The sequence below is a fragment of the Ascaphus truei genome, chromosome 17 (assembly GCF_040206685.1).
Source record: "Ascaphus truei isolate aAscTru1 chromosome 17, aAscTru1.hap1, whole genome shotgun sequence".
NCBI classification, from domain to species: Eukaryota; Metazoa; Chordata; class Amphibia; order Anura; family Ascaphidae; genus Ascaphus; species Ascaphus truei.
The window spans coordinates 13,912,721-13,930,405 of record NC_134499.1 but is presented as its reverse complement, the minus strand read 5'-3'; the positions used below and the strand labels follow the sequence as shown (position 1 = coordinate 13,930,405).

The 17,685-nt window shown below is 47.4% G+C and overlaps 3 protein-coding genes across 5 annotated transcripts in view; 2 read left to right on the top strand and 1 right to left on the bottom strand.

Annotated features, from left to right (window-relative positions):
* Positions 1 to 4,311, top strand: part of XRCC6 (X-ray repair cross complementing 6) — a 32,617-nt gene extending 28,306 nt beyond the window's left edge. For both annotated transcript variants that reach the window (XM_075574024.1, XM_075574023.1), the window contains one exon: positions 1,384 to 4,311. In XM_075574024.1, the coding sequence (XP_075430139.1) occupies positions 1,384 to 1,586 (203 nt within the window). In that variant the 3' untranslated portion in view covers positions 1,587 to 4,311. The remainder of the gene's footprint in view (positions 1 to 1,383) is intronic.
* A 1,023-nt stretch (positions 4,312 to 5,334) lies between these two features.
* SNU13 (small nuclear ribonucleoprotein 13) lies at positions 5,335 to 9,776 on the bottom strand. Its single transcript, XM_075574022.1, has 3 exons — positions 9,615 to 9,776; positions 7,573 to 7,693; positions 5,335 to 6,285 (listed from the first exon to the last, which is right to left on the bottom strand). The coding sequence occupies exons 1-3, from the start codon at positions 9,615 to 9,617 to the stop codon at positions 6,023 to 6,025; spliced, it is 387 nt and encodes a 128-aa protein (XP_075430137.1). The 5' UTR covers positions 9,618 to 9,776; the 3' UTR covers positions 5,335 to 6,022.
* Positions 9,777 to 16,473: 6,697 nt separating this feature from the next.
* The window catches only part of MEI1 (meiotic double-stranded break formation protein 1), a 94,899-nt gene continuing 93,687 nt past the window's right edge, over positions 16,474 to 17,685 (top strand). For both annotated transcript variants that reach the window (XM_075574021.1, XM_075574020.1), the window contains exon 1: positions 16,474 to 16,700. In XM_075574021.1, coding sequence (XP_075430136.1) covers positions 16,572 to 16,700 — 129 coding nt within the window. In that variant the 5' untranslated portion in view covers positions 16,474 to 16,571. The remainder of the gene's footprint in view (positions 16,701 to 17,685) is intronic.

Genomic DNA, 17,685 nt, shown 5'->3' with positions numbered 1-17,685 from the left:
GGAGAACTCTTGAAAGCTTGTCCTATGACATAAATTGTTAGTCCAATAAAAAAGGTATCACCTAATACTGAAGAACTCATTTATTCTGCACTATATATATATCTATATATCTATATATATATCATTATAAAAATCGTGCCGTGGAAACCAGCTGCACCTCATTTATTTTTTACGTTTCTTCACTTCACCCTCTCCTGCAAAGGGACTGACGCATGATAATCCCCTTTGGCAGTGTTCTCTGTGCTGTGTACAGTTGCTAGAACATTTTTTTTTTTTTTTTTTCTTGGACCAAATTCAACTAGTAGGCCGTTTTTAAGGGGTTAATCTGAGTGACTAATGCCTTTGTTTCAATTAGACACCAAGAACTGTTTACAATTGTGTTTAAACAAGAAGAAACTAAGGCGCTTTCTCTAATAAATCGATGATGCACTATACCACGGTGACAATACTACCGTAAATCCAACTGACTCCTCCGTATACAGCAATAAGCAGTATACTACTGCGGTGTCAGCCGGTGGCTGCTCCAACCCCCGGGAATCTCTCCAGGATCCCCAAATACAAAAGATAACAGAAAGAATACAAGGTGAGCGCACTAGAACTTCTATTATTACAAAATATAATAAATATATCCTATTAGCAAATTGCCAATAAAAAACTACTCAGCGGGTAAATGAGCCAGTGAGTGTTGCAGTGGAATGACGTCTCCACAATAGTTAATGTGCCCACTATCAGCCACCCACCCACAATGACGTGGTATTGTATTCTTTCTGTTACAATTGTGTTTAACATGGCGAGGTGACATTTTACAATGGATTTGACTCCCTCTGTGTGATGGTTTTTAGAGCAGGACTATGAATCTCCAAGCAAAGGGTCCCCTTCCTCCTGCTGGTCCTCCGACAGGCAGGGGGCAGCAACATGGTTTTTATCAGTTAAAGGAGCAATCCAAGAGGGCCGCTTTGTTGTGTTTTTTTTTTTTTGCATAGGATTGGAGCAGGGGGTTTCTGGAGCTGAACCCCATTAATTTCAGCTCTGGGGACCCCCTGCTTCCTGAAACACTTGCCTCCGAAGGGGGTTCCAGTATCTCCTGCAAGTTTAAACCTCCCGCATCACGCAGGCCAATAGGAAGCCGCACCAGATGACGTCACGGCTTCCTATTGGCCCGCAGGGCACGGGAGCTTTGAAACGCCACCATTACGTGAACCCCAGCTAGCAAGCCAGAGGGCTACCGGCACCCAATACCTGTGTGTGTGTATCTCCAGCATCAAGGGGTCACCAGACCTGAAATCAATGGGGTTCAGCTCCCGAGACCCCCTGCTTCACTCCGATGTAAGAGAAACCCGGCCTGGTTGTGTTGCCTTAACGGTCGCCTTTAACCTCTGACAGGTGACGGTGAGGGTCACGCTGAGAAGAAAGCCAAGACCGAGGTCTCCGTCTCAGAAGCTGAACTGAGGAAACACGTGAAGGGCGGAACGCTGGGCAAACTGACGGTGCCCGTGCTGAAGGAAGCATGTCGTGGGTACGGGCTGAAGGGCGGCAAGAAGCAGGAGCTGGTGGATGCCCTAACAGGCTACTTCAAGAAGAACTAAGCCAGCACCAGCCTCCCAATGTGGGGTGACGCTCCGGGCAATTTGCCGGCCTCTTTCGTACTAAAGGGGTTAGTTTCACAGGTCTAACATTTCCAGTTTCCACCTTTTTTTATTGGCCAACTGGTGTAAGAAATACTGTTATTTGCTAGCTGAGGCTTCGGCTGCCGCAATGTGCCTCTTGGGCCCAGATCCACAGGGCTCCGGTAAATCACTTGACGTGAAGGTGACCTAATTTACTGCATTACTCGTAACGTGAGGGTATCACCGAGGAGAGTAACATAACGTCGGCGGGTTTCTTCCTGTAACAAGCATCGCCTTAACTCTTAATGGCCGTTAGTGACAGTGCTGTGCAAACGAGGCGTTATAATAACAGCCTGTATCTACAGCAGCCTGCTCAGGATAACGCGGGGACTTCATGCTACGTTAGTTAGAGCAGGGTGTTCAACTCCAGTCCTCAAGCCCCTCCTCCCAACAGCTCAGGTTTGCAGGATATCCCTCCCTGCTTCAGCACAGCTGGCTCAATCAGAGGCTCAGCCTCTAATTGAGCCACCTGTGCTAAAGCTGGGCTATCCTGAAAACCTGACCTGTTTGGGGGGGGGGGAAGGGGGCTTGAGGTCTAGAGTTGAGCACCCCTGAGTTAGGTCATACCTAAACTTTGCGTTACTCCCACCCAGACACTGACATAGGGCTTGTGCAGGGTCCGGGCGGGTGTAACACCGCAGGTGCGTATGATGTGACTAAGATGGCGTTATATCCCTCTCTCCCGGCTCCAGTTAAACACCTATTTCAGCATCTGAGTAACACTCAACGTCCCATTTTCTTGTTATACCGCAATGTTGCGCTGTGACGTGAGATGTTGAACGGGTGTAATTTTTGTCATATTAGCTTTGAGGATACCACATTCTCTCTGGGCACATCACGTTCGCCCCTGTTAGGTAACGTCATGTTATGAGACCGGATGTAACGGCGCTTGGTGGATCTGGACCGGAGTCTCTTTTTCTCCCATCAATCTGCATTAAAAAACCCGCTAGGTTTATGGTGATGAAGCTTTGTCTTCTAACACTGCCCACATATTCGACACAACTGTGCAAAGGAACATCAGTTGAACCTTACCCCAGTGCAGGGACTCCTGTGGTCTCTTGGCACTAGTATAGTAATTCGTGTTGACTTCTGCCTTTCAGAAAATAATGATTCCTTTAGCACTTATAGCTTCATTCCCATGAATGCCACATGAAACTGATCACGCTGTGATATACAGTCATACTCTGGCTTGTTCTATATCTTCCCAACGTCTCAAGTATCTTCCACTTGCAGAACGGGGAGCCAAGGCATTATAAGGGGCTCTCCGAATTATAGGGCAAAGATCTGCAGGGTGGGACTAGCATATATATTTTTTTAAATCGATGATTGGGGTCAGAATTGGTGTTTTTTGTAGGGTAAAATGGGCCAGGACCCCACACAAAAAAAGAATTTATATACTAAACTGCAATAAATAGTTCTGCTTTAATGAAAGAAATGTGGTATGAGTTATTCCCAATAACCATTATATGGAGGGTAGTGTTTGTGTTACAAATATGTAGAAATGCTGCCTCTCCACTTCCACAACCTGTTTTGAATATGTTGTGTTTCAGTTTGAGTTCCTGGAAGTAGGTGGCAGCCATTTTATTTTATCCCATGCTGTTTAATAATTCAAGGCGTCGAACCCTAATCTTTTGCAGTACATTAATATACATAATTATACCTTTAATGCCATTCTACAGATATGTTAGTAACTTGTAGCCACGTACTATTCTTAGATTTGCTAATTATCAGGTTTTGTATCGAACGTCACAAGAAAGCAGAATTGTTAAAGCACCATCCGGTATTAAAGGAGCAGTTTGTTACTGGTTTTGTATTTTAAAACCCCAATTTTTCACCGGGTGGGATACAGGGGTCCCCAATACCACTAGTTTCAGCTTCGGGAAGCCTTTTGTTCCCAAGATAAACTTACCTGTCATGTTACCGGGTTTAAATTGCTCGCAAGGGGGAAAAAAAATGGCTGCCACAGAACCAATGAGACGGACTTCCTATTGGCTGGCAATTTAAATCCCCTTAAAAAACATCAGGAATGGAAGCAGAAAAGCCTGCGGTTCAGCGCTGAAGGGCCCGGTTCAAATACTGTACAATGAATGGAAGTTGGGGTCGGTTGCTTAACCTATTGCCTGCCACAGTGAGGCCTCTTCCATAGGGATCGCGGCCGCAGCGTGAACAAGAGGCTGCCCATAGTGCGCACGATGAAGCGCGATGGCGTTTCCAGAAGACAACGCAAAAATCTTTTAGCGTGGCAGCTGAGCGACTGACTCATCACGGTGGCGGTGTAGCCAATGCTGGCAAACCGGACTCGTGATGTCACGGTCACTTCTCCGCGTTGCTCGCACCATAGTAATCCCACAGGCCACGGATCGCCTCTGCCGCAGGCGCGTGCCTGCACTGTGGCCTTGGCCTAATGCGGTGTAAGCTGTGATAGAAGGATCCTACACAAGAATTGTACAGTCCTTCTACACAAGATTGGATAGGGACCCCATTACTATGGTTGTGGGAATGTTTTCTAACCACCAGTACGCCTTGCCCCCCCCCTGCAAATAACCTCCGAAACCGAGATAGAAACCTTTGTGCCTTTTTTTGAAGTCCTGTTCTTTGTGATAGTTACCAAGAGCCAATAAAGAAATGTTTAACTCCTGGATAATTATTTTTTTTTTGGGGGGGGGGGAGAGAATCAAATTCTAAGGGAAAGATATTTACATGGTTTCAAATATTGCAGGGTCATCCCAATAACAGTGAAACTCACCAAATTCTACAATTTAGCGGTTATTAATCTAACCTTGGAAAGCTCTATGGAAACCGTGATACCCCACACATATTAGCGGTTATAAGGTAACAGCTGTCATGTCCACAAGTTTATGCTTAAGTCTGAATTAGTTCAATCAGATACACAGGAGGAAATATACCAACACGTTTGCGATACCTTTGTAATGAACTACCCATTTTGACTAGCAGACATGTTGATTCTGTTAATATATAAAGATTCCCACCATTCAGCGTGGCATTTTGCCGAGATCAGAAGGATCCGTAGCCCAGTGCAAGACTCACTTCCGTCTAGCTTCTGCCTGCGTTATTTTATTTACTGCGTGTAATTATTTCTCTAACCTGATGCCACCTGCGGGAGGAGCACATTCCAGATCCAGGCCCTGCTCATAAAGTAATTATTATTTTCCCCAAGACCTGCTGGAAGGAGTCTTAGGCCGCGTCCATGGATAGTGCTTGCGGGTGGAGGCGCGCTTCCGCTCGGCACCGAGCCCCTACAGCCGTAATGAGAGCGGCTTTAGTAGGGGCTCGCCTACGCTCCCGCAAGCGCGCGGAAGCGTAGGTCTTAGGGAAATTTTAAATCCGCGCTTGCCGGAGCGCAGTGCTGGTCATGTGAGCGGTTCGCCCAATGAGGGCAAACCAGCTCCGTGACGTCACTGGCCTGCCGCCGACCGACACGCCCCCGGACGGCGCGCTGTCTAAGGCCAGGGAGAGCACCCGCTTTCCCTCCGCCCGCCAGGATTAACCATGGCCGAGGCCTTATGTAATAGTGCTGCTTAGTAAATATGGCCCATTATGCCATCAAATTCATACAGAATTAGTACACGGGGGGTGCACATTTCCATAATGAGCACACACCAAGCCAACTTAAAAAAAAAAAAAAAAAAAGCACAATTAGAAGGAACAGACTTCACCATGTATATTTTTATTAAAAAATACATATAATACAAGTCAGAGTAATGAAAATAAATTCTGCCGTAATTTAATGGAGCCCTTATCCTCAGAGCATGTTACTGGTTATCTAGGAAACAAAAACAAAGCCATTTAAGACCAAACTGGAAAAGGCGGGATAAAAAAAACAAAAAAACAGCGAAACGTTTTCCGTGAAACAGAACGCGGCAGATGAAGGCGCCGGTTGTTGACGCAAGCTCGAGAATTCTACTCTGCATTCTAGTGAAACCCTTTTATAATTATGGGAACGGTTCATCTTTTAAATCCCAAATCACTTTGCGATTCATTTTCAGTCTCTCTGCCGGCAGGTTACAGCTTAACCCCGCGGTTGCCAGTTCTGCTTTGGCAGTGAAGTGGTTAACATGGGACGTGCTTGCTGTTTCAAATTAAAGTCTCTAATAAGATTAGGCAAAAGGCAAGATGCATGGCGAGGGTACAGGGGGAGCCGACTCCAGTCCTCAAGAGCTACCAACAGGTTAGGATATCCCTGCTTCAGCACAGGAGACTGAACATACTGGGATATACTGAAAACCTGACCTGTTGGTAGCTCTTGAGGACTGGAGTTGGCTACCCCTGGCCAAGAGTGATCCAGCTCCCAGCTGGCATTATAAAAGGGTTTCCCCTGCCCGGGCGGCACCGGGTTACACCAGCAGCCTCTCTATGGCTTGCTGGATGGATTGGATCTGAGGTTTCAGTTGGGAGCCCTCCTTGATGGTGACGGAGCAGGCGATGACGGGTCTGGAGACCCCGCAGGCTCTGCCCAGCGCCTGCTTGGAGCGGACGAAGACGTAGGGGACGTTCTTGTCCTCGCACAGCAGGGGAAGGTGGAGGATGATTTCCAGGGGCTCTGCATCCGCGGCCATTACAATGAACTCAGAAATGCCTCTGTTCAGCGTCTTCGTGGCTGTGGGCAGACAAGAACATCGCGTCACCTCGAGTATTTATTGCAACCATTCACGTCCCAGGGGGAGTGGGGAAAAAACAAAAACACCTTTCTAGATGTACCACATAGTGTCATATCTGCTCTACGGAGTGACCACGTTAGTCTAGATCCCTGTACTGTATGGCGTGACCACATGGGTCTAGGAAGCATTGTACTGTATGGAGTGACCAAAGATCTAGGCCAGGACTACAACTGGTTCTCCAAAGGGGCTTTATCAGAAAAGATTTAAAAGTAGACGGGTCACGTGCTTATTGCTATGATATTTCCATATACATTTAAAATGCTTGAAAATCATATTTGAACATTTCGCAAGCTTAACATCTTTACACCACAAACTTACACGTGTGTGAGAAACTACAGAGCAACAAGTATGAAATTAGGAGCAGATCAAGGCCCTTTACGGGGCGCCAGATGGCCGTCTCTGGTCTCGATCTAAAAGCTTATTTACTAAAACAATAAACAGGACCCTGATTAATTACTCATTGCTTCCCACAAAACCACCATACATCAATTTACAGTCCCATAGTGAAATGTAATTAAGCCTTGCTAAAAGCAGGAGTCTTGGATCCCCAATACGGGTCTACAGCAGAAAAGCCGATGTGGGCACCTCGTATTGTCCAGGAGTCACCGCGGTTACAAAGTTAAATAAATAAAGTCAGGAATGTTTTTTTTGTTTTTTTTTTTACACAGGATTGAAGCAGGGGGTCTCTGGAGCTTAACGTCCATTCATTTCAACTCCAGGGACCCCTTGCTTCTGGAGACACTTACCTAGTTGTAGGTGCTGGAAGCCGTTCAGCTTGCTGGGCTTTAAAGTTTAAAACGTTTGCATCATGCAGGCCAATACGTAGCCGAACCCGATGACATCCCGGCTTCCTACTGGCTCAGCTTTGAACAGCAGCGATTACGTTATCCCTGGGAGCAGAGCGGTTACCGGCACCTACTGCAGGAGGTAAGCATCTCTGGAAGCAGGGGGTCCCCAGAGCTGAAATAAATGGGGTTCATCTCTGGAGTCCCTCTGCTTTAATCCTGGGTTTTTTTTTTTTTTTTTTTTAAGAGCCTTAATTTCTGCTTTAAAGCAGAAACAATTAAAATAAAAACAGGCACTGTGATGCGTGTTGGATTTCATAGAGGAGACCATAATTAAAACAACAAGTAAAACAAAACCTGCGGCTGTAATATTATTGATAAACACAAAGATACACAAATGTATTTTATCGGAAATAAGTCGGTTATATTGCACGTTAATACCTTCATTAGCCCCCTTGCGGAGCTGCTTGTAATTTGCAGCTTGTTGAACTAGGTCCAGCAGCGTCTTCGTGAGTTGTGCATCTCCCAGGGGGTACGCTTTGGGGTTCACTTCTGGTTCCGTCTACAAAATAAGAATTCTTAACTGTAGTAACATTAAACCTTGGAATGTACCCAACCCATTATAGGTCCTGTGTATGTTAATATATACAGTATGTGTGATACACACACACACACAATGAAAAAAGGCCTCAGCAGAGGCAGGTGTGCACAGTAAAGGGTAAATAGTTATAGTTTGGGGATCCATAGAGCAGGGGGTGCGCACCCCTGCCTGCTCTCCTCTGCGCCTCACCCCATCCCAAATGACATCACGTGACCCTGCGGCATCATTTGACGCCGGGTTACCAGGACGACACGTCGCTGGAAGGTAAGTGTATTATAGAGGCCTTGCGCAGGACCTCTATAACTGCCGCCCCCGCTCCCCCCAGTTTCCGCACCGCTGCCATAGGGATCCAATATACCAGCACGGTATTGGGATACGAGGGATCGCAAGAGTGGTTTATTGAGTTCAAAACACTTGTGTGCATTTTGTACCCAATAAACGACTTCTGTGAGATAATCAGATGCTAATGCCAATTATCGACTATGGAGCCATAGTGTATGGCTCGACACCCAAACCCACATTAGCCAACTTGACACCCTCTAAAATTCAATATGCTGTTTTGTTCTCCAATGTAACTACAACACACATCACTGCGAAATGCTCAAAGAACTAGATTGGTCATCACTTGAGTCTAGGCGCAAAGTTCACCTTTCCTGTCTTCAAATACTTTCTGGGCTTACCCGTCTACCTGAACAAGCTCCTCACCCCTACCACATGCAGCACTTATCTAAGATGTGACTGAGACTGTTCATGGTCCCAAAGCTCAACAAAGTATCCGGCCGCTCCTCCTCCTCTTACCGTGCACCTCACAACTGGAACAACCTACCAGAGACTCTCACATCCACCACCAGTTTAAGTTCTTTCAAAACTAAGGCTGTCTCACATTTTAATCTGGTCTGTAACTGTTACATATGCCTATAATATATATTATCTTTAACTGTGCATGCAATGTGTTGTATATAATGTATACCCTATTCACTTATGTAACCATGTATTTGTCATCTTAACGAGAGGTAACTAAATGTATTACTGCCTGGTAAAACATTCTTTATAGATAAAAAAAATCCCTTGTGCTTTGCCGGTATATTGGATCTCTAGGGATCCTCACACACACAGTAAATATTTACATATATATGTAAATATACACACTATTGTAGAACCACGTTGTAACAAGTACAGTATGTAGTCAAATAGCTCAAGAAAATGGGACTTAACCCAAGAGGTGAATTCCCTCCTACTGTCTCTGTACGTTCTCCCTACCTACCAATTATACTGTAAGCTCCTCGGAGCAGGGACTCCTTTTCCTTAATGTTACTTTTATGTCTGATGCACTTATTCCCATGACCTGTTATTTATATTATCTATTATATTACCACGTGTATTACTAGTGTGAAGCGCTATGTACATTAATGGCGCTAAATAAAGACATACAATACAATTTTCACATAGAATATTTATTTATAACCTCATCTCCTATACCCTACCCTGAAATTTGATTTGCAGCACAGTAACAAATGGTAATCATGATTTTGAACCCTAATCGGTTCAACGTAATGCTAAATTAAATCCTCTGACTACATGTGTGAGCCACGTGTTAATTGGGGTGGAAAGGTAGGTAACGGAGTGAGACAGGAGCAAACACAAGGCCACTTTTTTTTTTAAAGCATCATTACAGGGGATAAACGGTGATAATGGCACATGAGCATGTGTGTGTGTGTGTGAGAACAGTCAGTATATGGGCGAGGAGGACAGCCAGTAACCGTGTGTGGTGTCAGCATGGGAATCCACGTGGGGAGAGCAGAGATCTCCGTCCGGACATTAAAGGGTAAACTCAGACAGGCCTCCCCGAGGTGATACACCCAGACCTCCTCCTCCTCCTTACCATGGCTGGCTGTTACTCGTAGACCGGGGGGTGACGATCGCTGGCTTCGGCTCGGTCCTCTCAGCCCGGAAGCGTCACGGAGGGGAATCAGATGGAGAATGAGTCAAGAACAGCGCCAGTCAACACGTGTTAATCACTTCCGGAGAGGCTGAGGACCGGATGGGGCGGGGCTTTCGCGGAATCCTCTCTGACGTCACGCAGATCTATATATGCCCACAGCGCCACCTGCCGGTACCTGTGCTCAGTGGCTGCGGGTGTGGAGTTCTGCCCCGTGGAGTGATTACATACATGCAGATCCCTGTAGCAATAATATATATTTTCTTATATACATCTGACAGTGTACGCAGTCCTGTACATAGAATTATGTAGGCACAGTGCGTCCCTGGCCGTAACATTTCCAGGCACACGGACTACATGAAAGTCAGAAAGGGTTAATACTGGGATTTGATCCAGGCTCCCCAACTTCAAAACCAGATCCCCCCCCAAAAAATACATTTGGAGTAAAAGGGCCACATGAGTCTAAGGCCGGGCTTATAGTGCCGGCGACGCAACGTTACCAAAACAAATGCATGGTCGCCACCGCGTGCGCTTATAGTAAGCGCGACGGCGACAAAGTGACTGGGCGACGTGATTTTTGGCAGCCGTAATTATTTGATTTTTATGCGGCTGTCGCCTCATGTGACAGCCCCTGAACCAATCAGGAGCCTGGTCGCCCGCCATGCCGCCGCAAAGCGAAATACAACTTTCGCTTGCGTCGCCGGCACTATATTATAGCGACGGTGACGTCGGGCTGCGGTCGCTGGAAAAATCAAATTGACTTGACTTCCAGCGATCGCGACCAAGCCGTCGCGCCGTTGAGCCTCTTCTACTATAAGCGCACGCGACGGCGGCAATGCATTTGTTGTGTCGCGATGTCGTGTCGCCGGCACTATAAGCGCGGCCTTACAATGTGATTTTGGATATATTTACAGACTTAACATATATTATATATCAACAATTTGCAAGCATTTATAACACCTGTGCCATATACAGGGGTGCTCAATTCCAGGTCCCGCATCCCCCCAAACAGGTCAGGTTTTCAGAAGCTACCTGCTCCAGTGGCAGATTTCCCATTAGGCCAAAGCCTAGAGCGGCAACATTTGGACTGCCCCCATATCCAGATGCCGCACTCTCAGGCCAGATGGGAGGCCCTTAGCTGTGGTGGCCACCCTCCTCCTTCCGAATAGCAGCGTCACATGATACCGCGGACGTCACCACCATGAGGTCACACGGCGCCTCGTTGCCATGGTAACGTGACATTGCGATGTCAATGACGTCGCCATGGCAGCGAAACGCGGTGTGACGTCACGTTGGTGACGTCCGCTGCGATTCGGAAGGAGGGTGGCTAACACTGGGTGGCTGTCAGTCCCTGCTTCAGCACAGGTGGCTCAATCAGAGGCTTAGTCGAAGACTGAGCCACCTGTACTGAAGCTGGGCTATCCTAAAAACCTGACCTGTTGGGGAGGGGGCTTGAGGACTGAAGTTGAGCCCCCTTGGCCTAGCTTACAAGTGAATTTCAGTGTGAAAGTTATACTCAGCAGCCTGACCAACAACGCCGGTCACTGTTTTATCGTTCTAAAGTCTGTGGGACTACAGTATATATCACACCTACAATCGATATAGACTCACAACAAAAGAGGTTTTGCTTCTGAATATACATAATGTAACGGTGACGTCCTAAACGATCTATGCGACGGATATTACTGTATCTGACCACTTATTCCCATGACCTGTTATTTATATCTATTTATTATTTGTTATTTATATGATTACCACGTGTATTACTACTGTGAAGCGCTATGTACATTAATGGCGCTATACAAATAAAGACATACAATACAGTACAATACACTCTACATGGGAAACTGAAAGGAGTCAAAGAGAATATATGATCCTGAAAATGATTGCACATGGCTAAGTTATTCCCTGATAAATGGATATTAATTTTACTCTTAGCTGAATTTGGGGGGTCCTGCAGAGCTTATCGGTGGTCCCCAATTTCTGGGGATCACCAGGTTTAAAAGCAGCGAGCACGGGAATCCTGGGTGAGCAATATGGCCGCCAGGCTCAGAACTCGGCCCGGCAGCCAATAGAAAAGCAGTGATGTCATTGGGAGATGTCACAGCTTTGTACAGGCATACCCCGCATTAACGTACGCAATGGGACCGGAGCATGTATGTAAAGCGAAAATGTATTTAAAGTGAAGCACTACCTTTTTCCCAATTATCGATGCATGTACTGTACGGCAATCGTCACATACGTGCATAACTGATGTAAATAACTGATGTGTAACAGGCTCTATAGTCTCCCCGCTTGCGCACAGCTTCGGTACAGGTAGGGAGCCGGTATTGCTGTTCAGGACGTGCTGACAGGCGCATGTGTGAGCTGCCGTTTGCTATTGAGCGAGATGTACTTACTCGTGAGTGTACTTAAAGTGAGTGTCCTTAAACCGGGGTATGCCTGTATTTGGGACACTGGCCGACATGTTCGTAGTCCTCTGGAACTCAGCGTGGGGAGGGGTGAGCTCAGCAGGATCCCGTAGTTCAGGCAGGCGGTATATACACACTTCCATGCGCATGGCAGGTCTTAGTGCAAGGTGGCCGCCTTGGGCCCTGTGCCTTCGGTGGCCCCATGCTCCCTCCTGTTGGTGCCGGGATCCAACTTCCACCCGGCTGGAGCGCGGGGCCCCTGGACCGGCAGAACTGCTTCTCACCGAGAGGTGCATGTGTTTTGTTTTCTTAGAGAGGGGTCTCACCTTTTCCGACTCCTGTAGCATTGTGTTGCCATGGCAACGTGATGTCACATTCCGCTTTGACGTCTCAACGCTGCCGGAGGGCCGCTCGTCAAGGTAATTCCCCTTAACTTTATCACGAGGGGTCCCGCTGCCAGCGTGCCGCCTTGGGCCCCGCAAAAGCCTAAGGCTGCGCTTATAGTCCTGGCTACAGCGACGCGACGTTAGCCGTCGCTATAGTGCAGGTGTCTGTACAGGGGGCGTGGTGGAGGCGTGGCCGTGAGCGGTTCGCCCTCATTGGCTGAACCGCGCACGTGCCACTGACGTCACCCTGCGATCGCCGAAAAAAACGAATCTGTTTGATTTCAGCAATCGCGACCGGAACATCGCTGCGCAGCGCCGTCGCGCCCACAATGGGCACCTGCGACGGACAGCTAGTACTTGCTTTGCAGCTGCACGCCGTCGCCAGGACTACATAAGCGCAGCCGCCGGTCCTGCGATGCATTATATATATATATATATGTATAGTTCTGGTGAGGTGATAGAGGCACTCCTATATGTTAATAGAGGTAATGATCTTGCTGTCACCATAATTGCTACTAAGCACAGAGTGAGACAGATGAATGTCCTCAGCGCTAGAGGTTAGAAAGTGATTTTATTTAATCCATAGCAATGTAAAAAAATACAGTAAACACAGCCTTGCTGGCCCTGTGTCAAGCACCGGAGGATATCAATCTGGTGTATTATCTACCACATATATACACACCATACATGCATTATATTGTATGTACACCTCCCCCTACACGCACAATATAACTATATATACATACAATATATACATCTATCGCCCACCTACCTCTACTCATCCCCCTTCTGCCTTTCTCTCTCACTTTGAATCCTGGCTCTCTTTCTTTCTCTCCTCAGACTCCCCTGTTCTTCTCCTTGGGGACTTCAATTGCCACATTGCTGACCCCTCTCTCCCTTGGGCTTCCCGCTTTCTTTCTCTAACCTCTTCTTTTGGCCTTCAACAGTGGACTGCAGCCAGCACCCACAAGGATGGCCACTACTTAGACCTGGTTTTCACTAAAAACTTCTCTCTCTCCGACTTCTCCATTTCCCCTTTTCCTCTCTCCGACCATCACCTCATCTCATTTTCTCTCTCTCGCTTCTCTCCATCTCCATCTCGCCCTCGTTTTTGCAGAAACCTGAGCTCTATTAACCTACCAGCTCTTGATTCCACTTTACGCTCCTCCCTCTCCTCTCTCAGTTCTGCTTCAGACCCTGACAACCTGGTCAGGAACCACAACTCTGCCTTATCTTCCTCTCCTGATTTACATGCCCCGCTTTCTCTCTGCCGCCCTCGCCCTTCTAACCCTAGACCCTGGCTAAACTCCCACACACGCATGCTGCGTTCCTCCACTCGTTCCTCTGAACGCCTCTGGAGGAAGTCTCACACTCTCGCAGACTTCCTTCACTACAAATTTATGCTATCCTGTTTCAACTCTGCCCTCTTTCAGGCTAAACAAACCTACTTTTCATCACTAATCAACACACACAAGTCTAACCCACGCCGTCTCTTTTCTGTCTTTGACTCTCTACTCAGACCACCCTCAGCTGCCTCCTCTTCTTCCTCCATCTCACCTCAGGACTTTGCTGACTTTTTTAAGAAAAAGGTGGAGTCCATACGGCAGAACATCCCATCTGTTGCCGCCTCCCATCCCACAATGCTTCCCAACTCTCTTCCTGTCTTTCTTGACTCTTTTTCTGCTATCTCGGAGGAGGATGTGTCACTGCTGATCTCCTCTTCTCCCTCTACCACTTGCCCTCTTGATCCCATTCCCTCCCATCTCCTAAAACCTCTTGCTCCTTCTATAATCCCTATGCTCACACAGATCTTTAACTCTTCCCTCTACTCTGGTACCTTTCCTTCATCCTTCAAGCATGCAACCGTTATACCATTACTCAAAAACAGCAAGCTTGACCCTACCTGTCCTTCTAACTATCGACCTGTCTCCCTCCTGCCTTTTGCCTCCAAACTCCTTGAACGTCTTGTATTCTCTCGATTGCTACACTTTCTCAACACCTATTCTGTACTAGACCCTCTACAATCTGGCTTCCGCACTGCTCACGGAAACAGCCCTCACTAAAATAACTGACGACCTCCACGCTGCCAAAGACAGAGGTCATTACACTCTGCTCATATTACTCGACCTCTCTGCAGCATTCGACACCGTGGACCACCCTCTTCTCCTTCACATTTTCCATACTCTTGGTATTCGGAACAAAGCTTTATCCTGGATCTCCTCTTACCTCTCCCATCGTACCTTCAGTGTCTCTTTTGCTAACACCTCCTCCTCCTCCTCTATTGATCTCTCTGTGGGGGTACCCCAGGGCTCTGTCCTGGGACCCCTTCTCTTTTCTCTCTACACACTCTCTCTAGGTGACCTAATCACATCTTTTGGGTTTAAATATCACCTCTATGCTGACGACACACAAATTTACCTTTCAACCCCTGACCTTACACCTGCTATACAGACCAAAGTTTCTGAATGCCTCTCTGGAATATCATCCTGGATGGCCATCCGCCGACTGAAACTTAACATGGCAAAAACAGAGCTCCTTATACTACCTCCCAAACCTGGCCCTACTACATCCTTCCACATTGCTATTGGAAATACGATCATTCACCCAGTAGCCCAAGCACGCTGCCTAGGGGTCACACTTGATTCCTCTCTCTCATTCTCCTCTCATATTCAAAACGTTTCTAAAACTTGTCGCTTTTTCCTCCGCAATATCACAAAGATACGCCCTTTCCTCTGTTACTCAACTGCTAAAACTCTGACTCAGGCCCTCATTCTCTCCTGTCTTGATTACTGTAACCTCCTGCTGTCCGGCCTTCCTGCCTCTCACCTGTCTCCCCTACAATCTATCCTAAACGCTGCTGCCAGAATCACTCTACTCTTTCCTAAATCTGTCTCCGCATCTCCCCTCCTGAAATCACTCTCCTGGCTTCCGATTAAATCGCGTATCTCACACTCAATTCTACTGCTCACTTTTAAAGCTTTACACTCTTCTGCCCCTCCTTACATCTCAGCCCTAATTTCTCGTTATGCACCATCCAGACTCTTGCGTTCTTCTCAAGGATGTCTTCTTTCTACCCCCTTTGTATCTAAAGCCCTCTCCCGCCTTAAACCTTTCTCACTTTCTGCCCCACACCTCTGGAATGCCCTTCCCCTCAATACCCGACTAGCCCCCTCGCTATCCACCTTTAAGACCCACCTTAAGACACATCTGCTTAAAGAAGCATATGAGTAGCACTGGATAATCATGGACACATGACACAAAGCTTGGCCCCCTGCAGACGCACTTACTAGAATTCCCTCCTACTGTCTCTGTACGTTCTCCCTACCTACCAATTAGATTGTAAGCTCCTCGGAGCAGGGACTCCTTCCTTAATGTTACTTTTACAGTATGTCCGAAGCACTTATTCCCATGATCTGTTATTTATATTTGTTATTTATATGACATGTATTACTACTGTGAAGCGCTATGTACATTTATGGCGCTATACAAATAAAGACATACAATACAATACATACATACGTACACTGGACATAGCACATTGCAGAGAGGAGCCAGAAGGAGACCCGAGAGGAGCTGCTATATGGGCTCTACAGTGAGCTAAAAACAGCCTCTCCTCCTCTCCTCTCCCCTCATCTCATCTCACCTCCCCCTCTCCTGGTCACCTCCCCTCCCCCTCTCCCCTCATCTTCTCACCTCCCCTCCCCCTCTCCCCTCATCTTCTCACCTCCCCCTCTGCCCTCATCTCCGCACCTTCCCCTCATCTCCTCACACACCCCTCTCCCTCACCTCTCCTCCTTTCCCCTTTTCTCCTGCCCCTCTCTTCTCCTCCCCTTCCCCTCTTCTACTCCCCCCTCTCCTGCTGAGGTTACTTTCACACAGAGAGTTTACCCGCCAAACCCAACAAGCAGCGAAGCCAGGCACGTGACACAGCGTTTCAGCCAATCACAGGTCGGCTCGCCTCGCCTCGCCTCGCTCCACCAATCATCTCGCGAGGATAAAAGCGCGGGAAGGCGCGTGTTTCTGTCACCCTGTGAGGGCGCCGCCATTACTCGCAGCGCGTTAATGTTCCCGGTACCGGACGTTTCTCTCCCTCTGACACGTCTATGGCGGGGTTGTTGTATGAGCGGGTCCATTACCGGCACGACCCCCGCTGGCTGCTCTCAGGGCGGGAGGGGGAGCCGGGCCTGTGCTTGGCCTGTGTCATTGAGATGATGGAGGATGGGGCCTTGTCGGTGAGGAAATAACACGGAGGCGGGGAGAGTGACAGGCAATACCGATGTATTATCTGAACATGGACTAATCATCTATACATCCATCATCCCACTGATTCCTTCCTTACAGGGGTGTGTGTAAGGCAGTGGGCTAGTGCAGCCTCTCTTGTGCTGAAAGGGGGGAGGGGGAGGTGGAGAGGGGAAGAGATATGGGGAAGGAGAAAGAGGTAGGGTTGGTGGGGGAGAGAAAGCAGAAGTGGGGAGAGAGAAAGATTGTGGGGGGGGGGGGGAGAGAGAGGGGAGGTAGTTAGGGTGAAAGAGAGAAGTGGGGAGGGAGAAAGAGGAGAGGGAGGAGGGCACTGAATCCTAAATAATACAGATCCACCTTATTGTGAGTATCAGCAAATGTTTGAGATTTAGGGGGCTCCTCGCCAAATAACGATGAAGTCATATAATTAATAATACAATCATTATAATGATACATCATTATAATTAATAAGAAGGATGAATAATAAGTGCTAATAAGGATATTCTGTATTTTAAGACTGGGCTACATTGAAGTCTGTGTGACCTCTGATGCTAAATACAAATAGATGTGGTGACGCTGCCTAAATGCTCTGTAAATCTCCCTGATTTGGAGTCAGTCTCACTGGTTTTTAGCATCAGTGATAAGTCAGCAGTTTTGCATTAAAATGCCTTTTTTTTTAAGTATCATCGAACCCCCAAATCTCAGAGATTTCAACTCTGCCGCTTAAATAAGCTACTGAGCTGTGTTTCATCCCATAATGCAGCCAGTAAAAGCGCTCAGAAATAAACGTTTCAACAATCACTAGTAATTCCCAAGCCAGGCAACAGATCATAATGCCCGCTTCAGTAAATCTGCTGGTCTGCCCAAATCAAACATGGCGGCCCTGGCAAAAGCATATGTTTGTCATCCATGTCTGCCCAAATCAAACATGGCGGCCCTGGCAAAAGCATATGTTTGTCATCCATGTATGATTATACA

What these genes read in the sequence shown, in the direction of transcription:
- SNU13 (XM_075574022.1), bottom strand. An exon ending in CCGCAAGGGGGCTAATGAAG is followed by an intron (nt 6,286 to 7,572) that starts GTATTAACGTGC and finishes GTCTGCCCACAG; the next exon opens with CCACGAAGACGCTGAACAGA.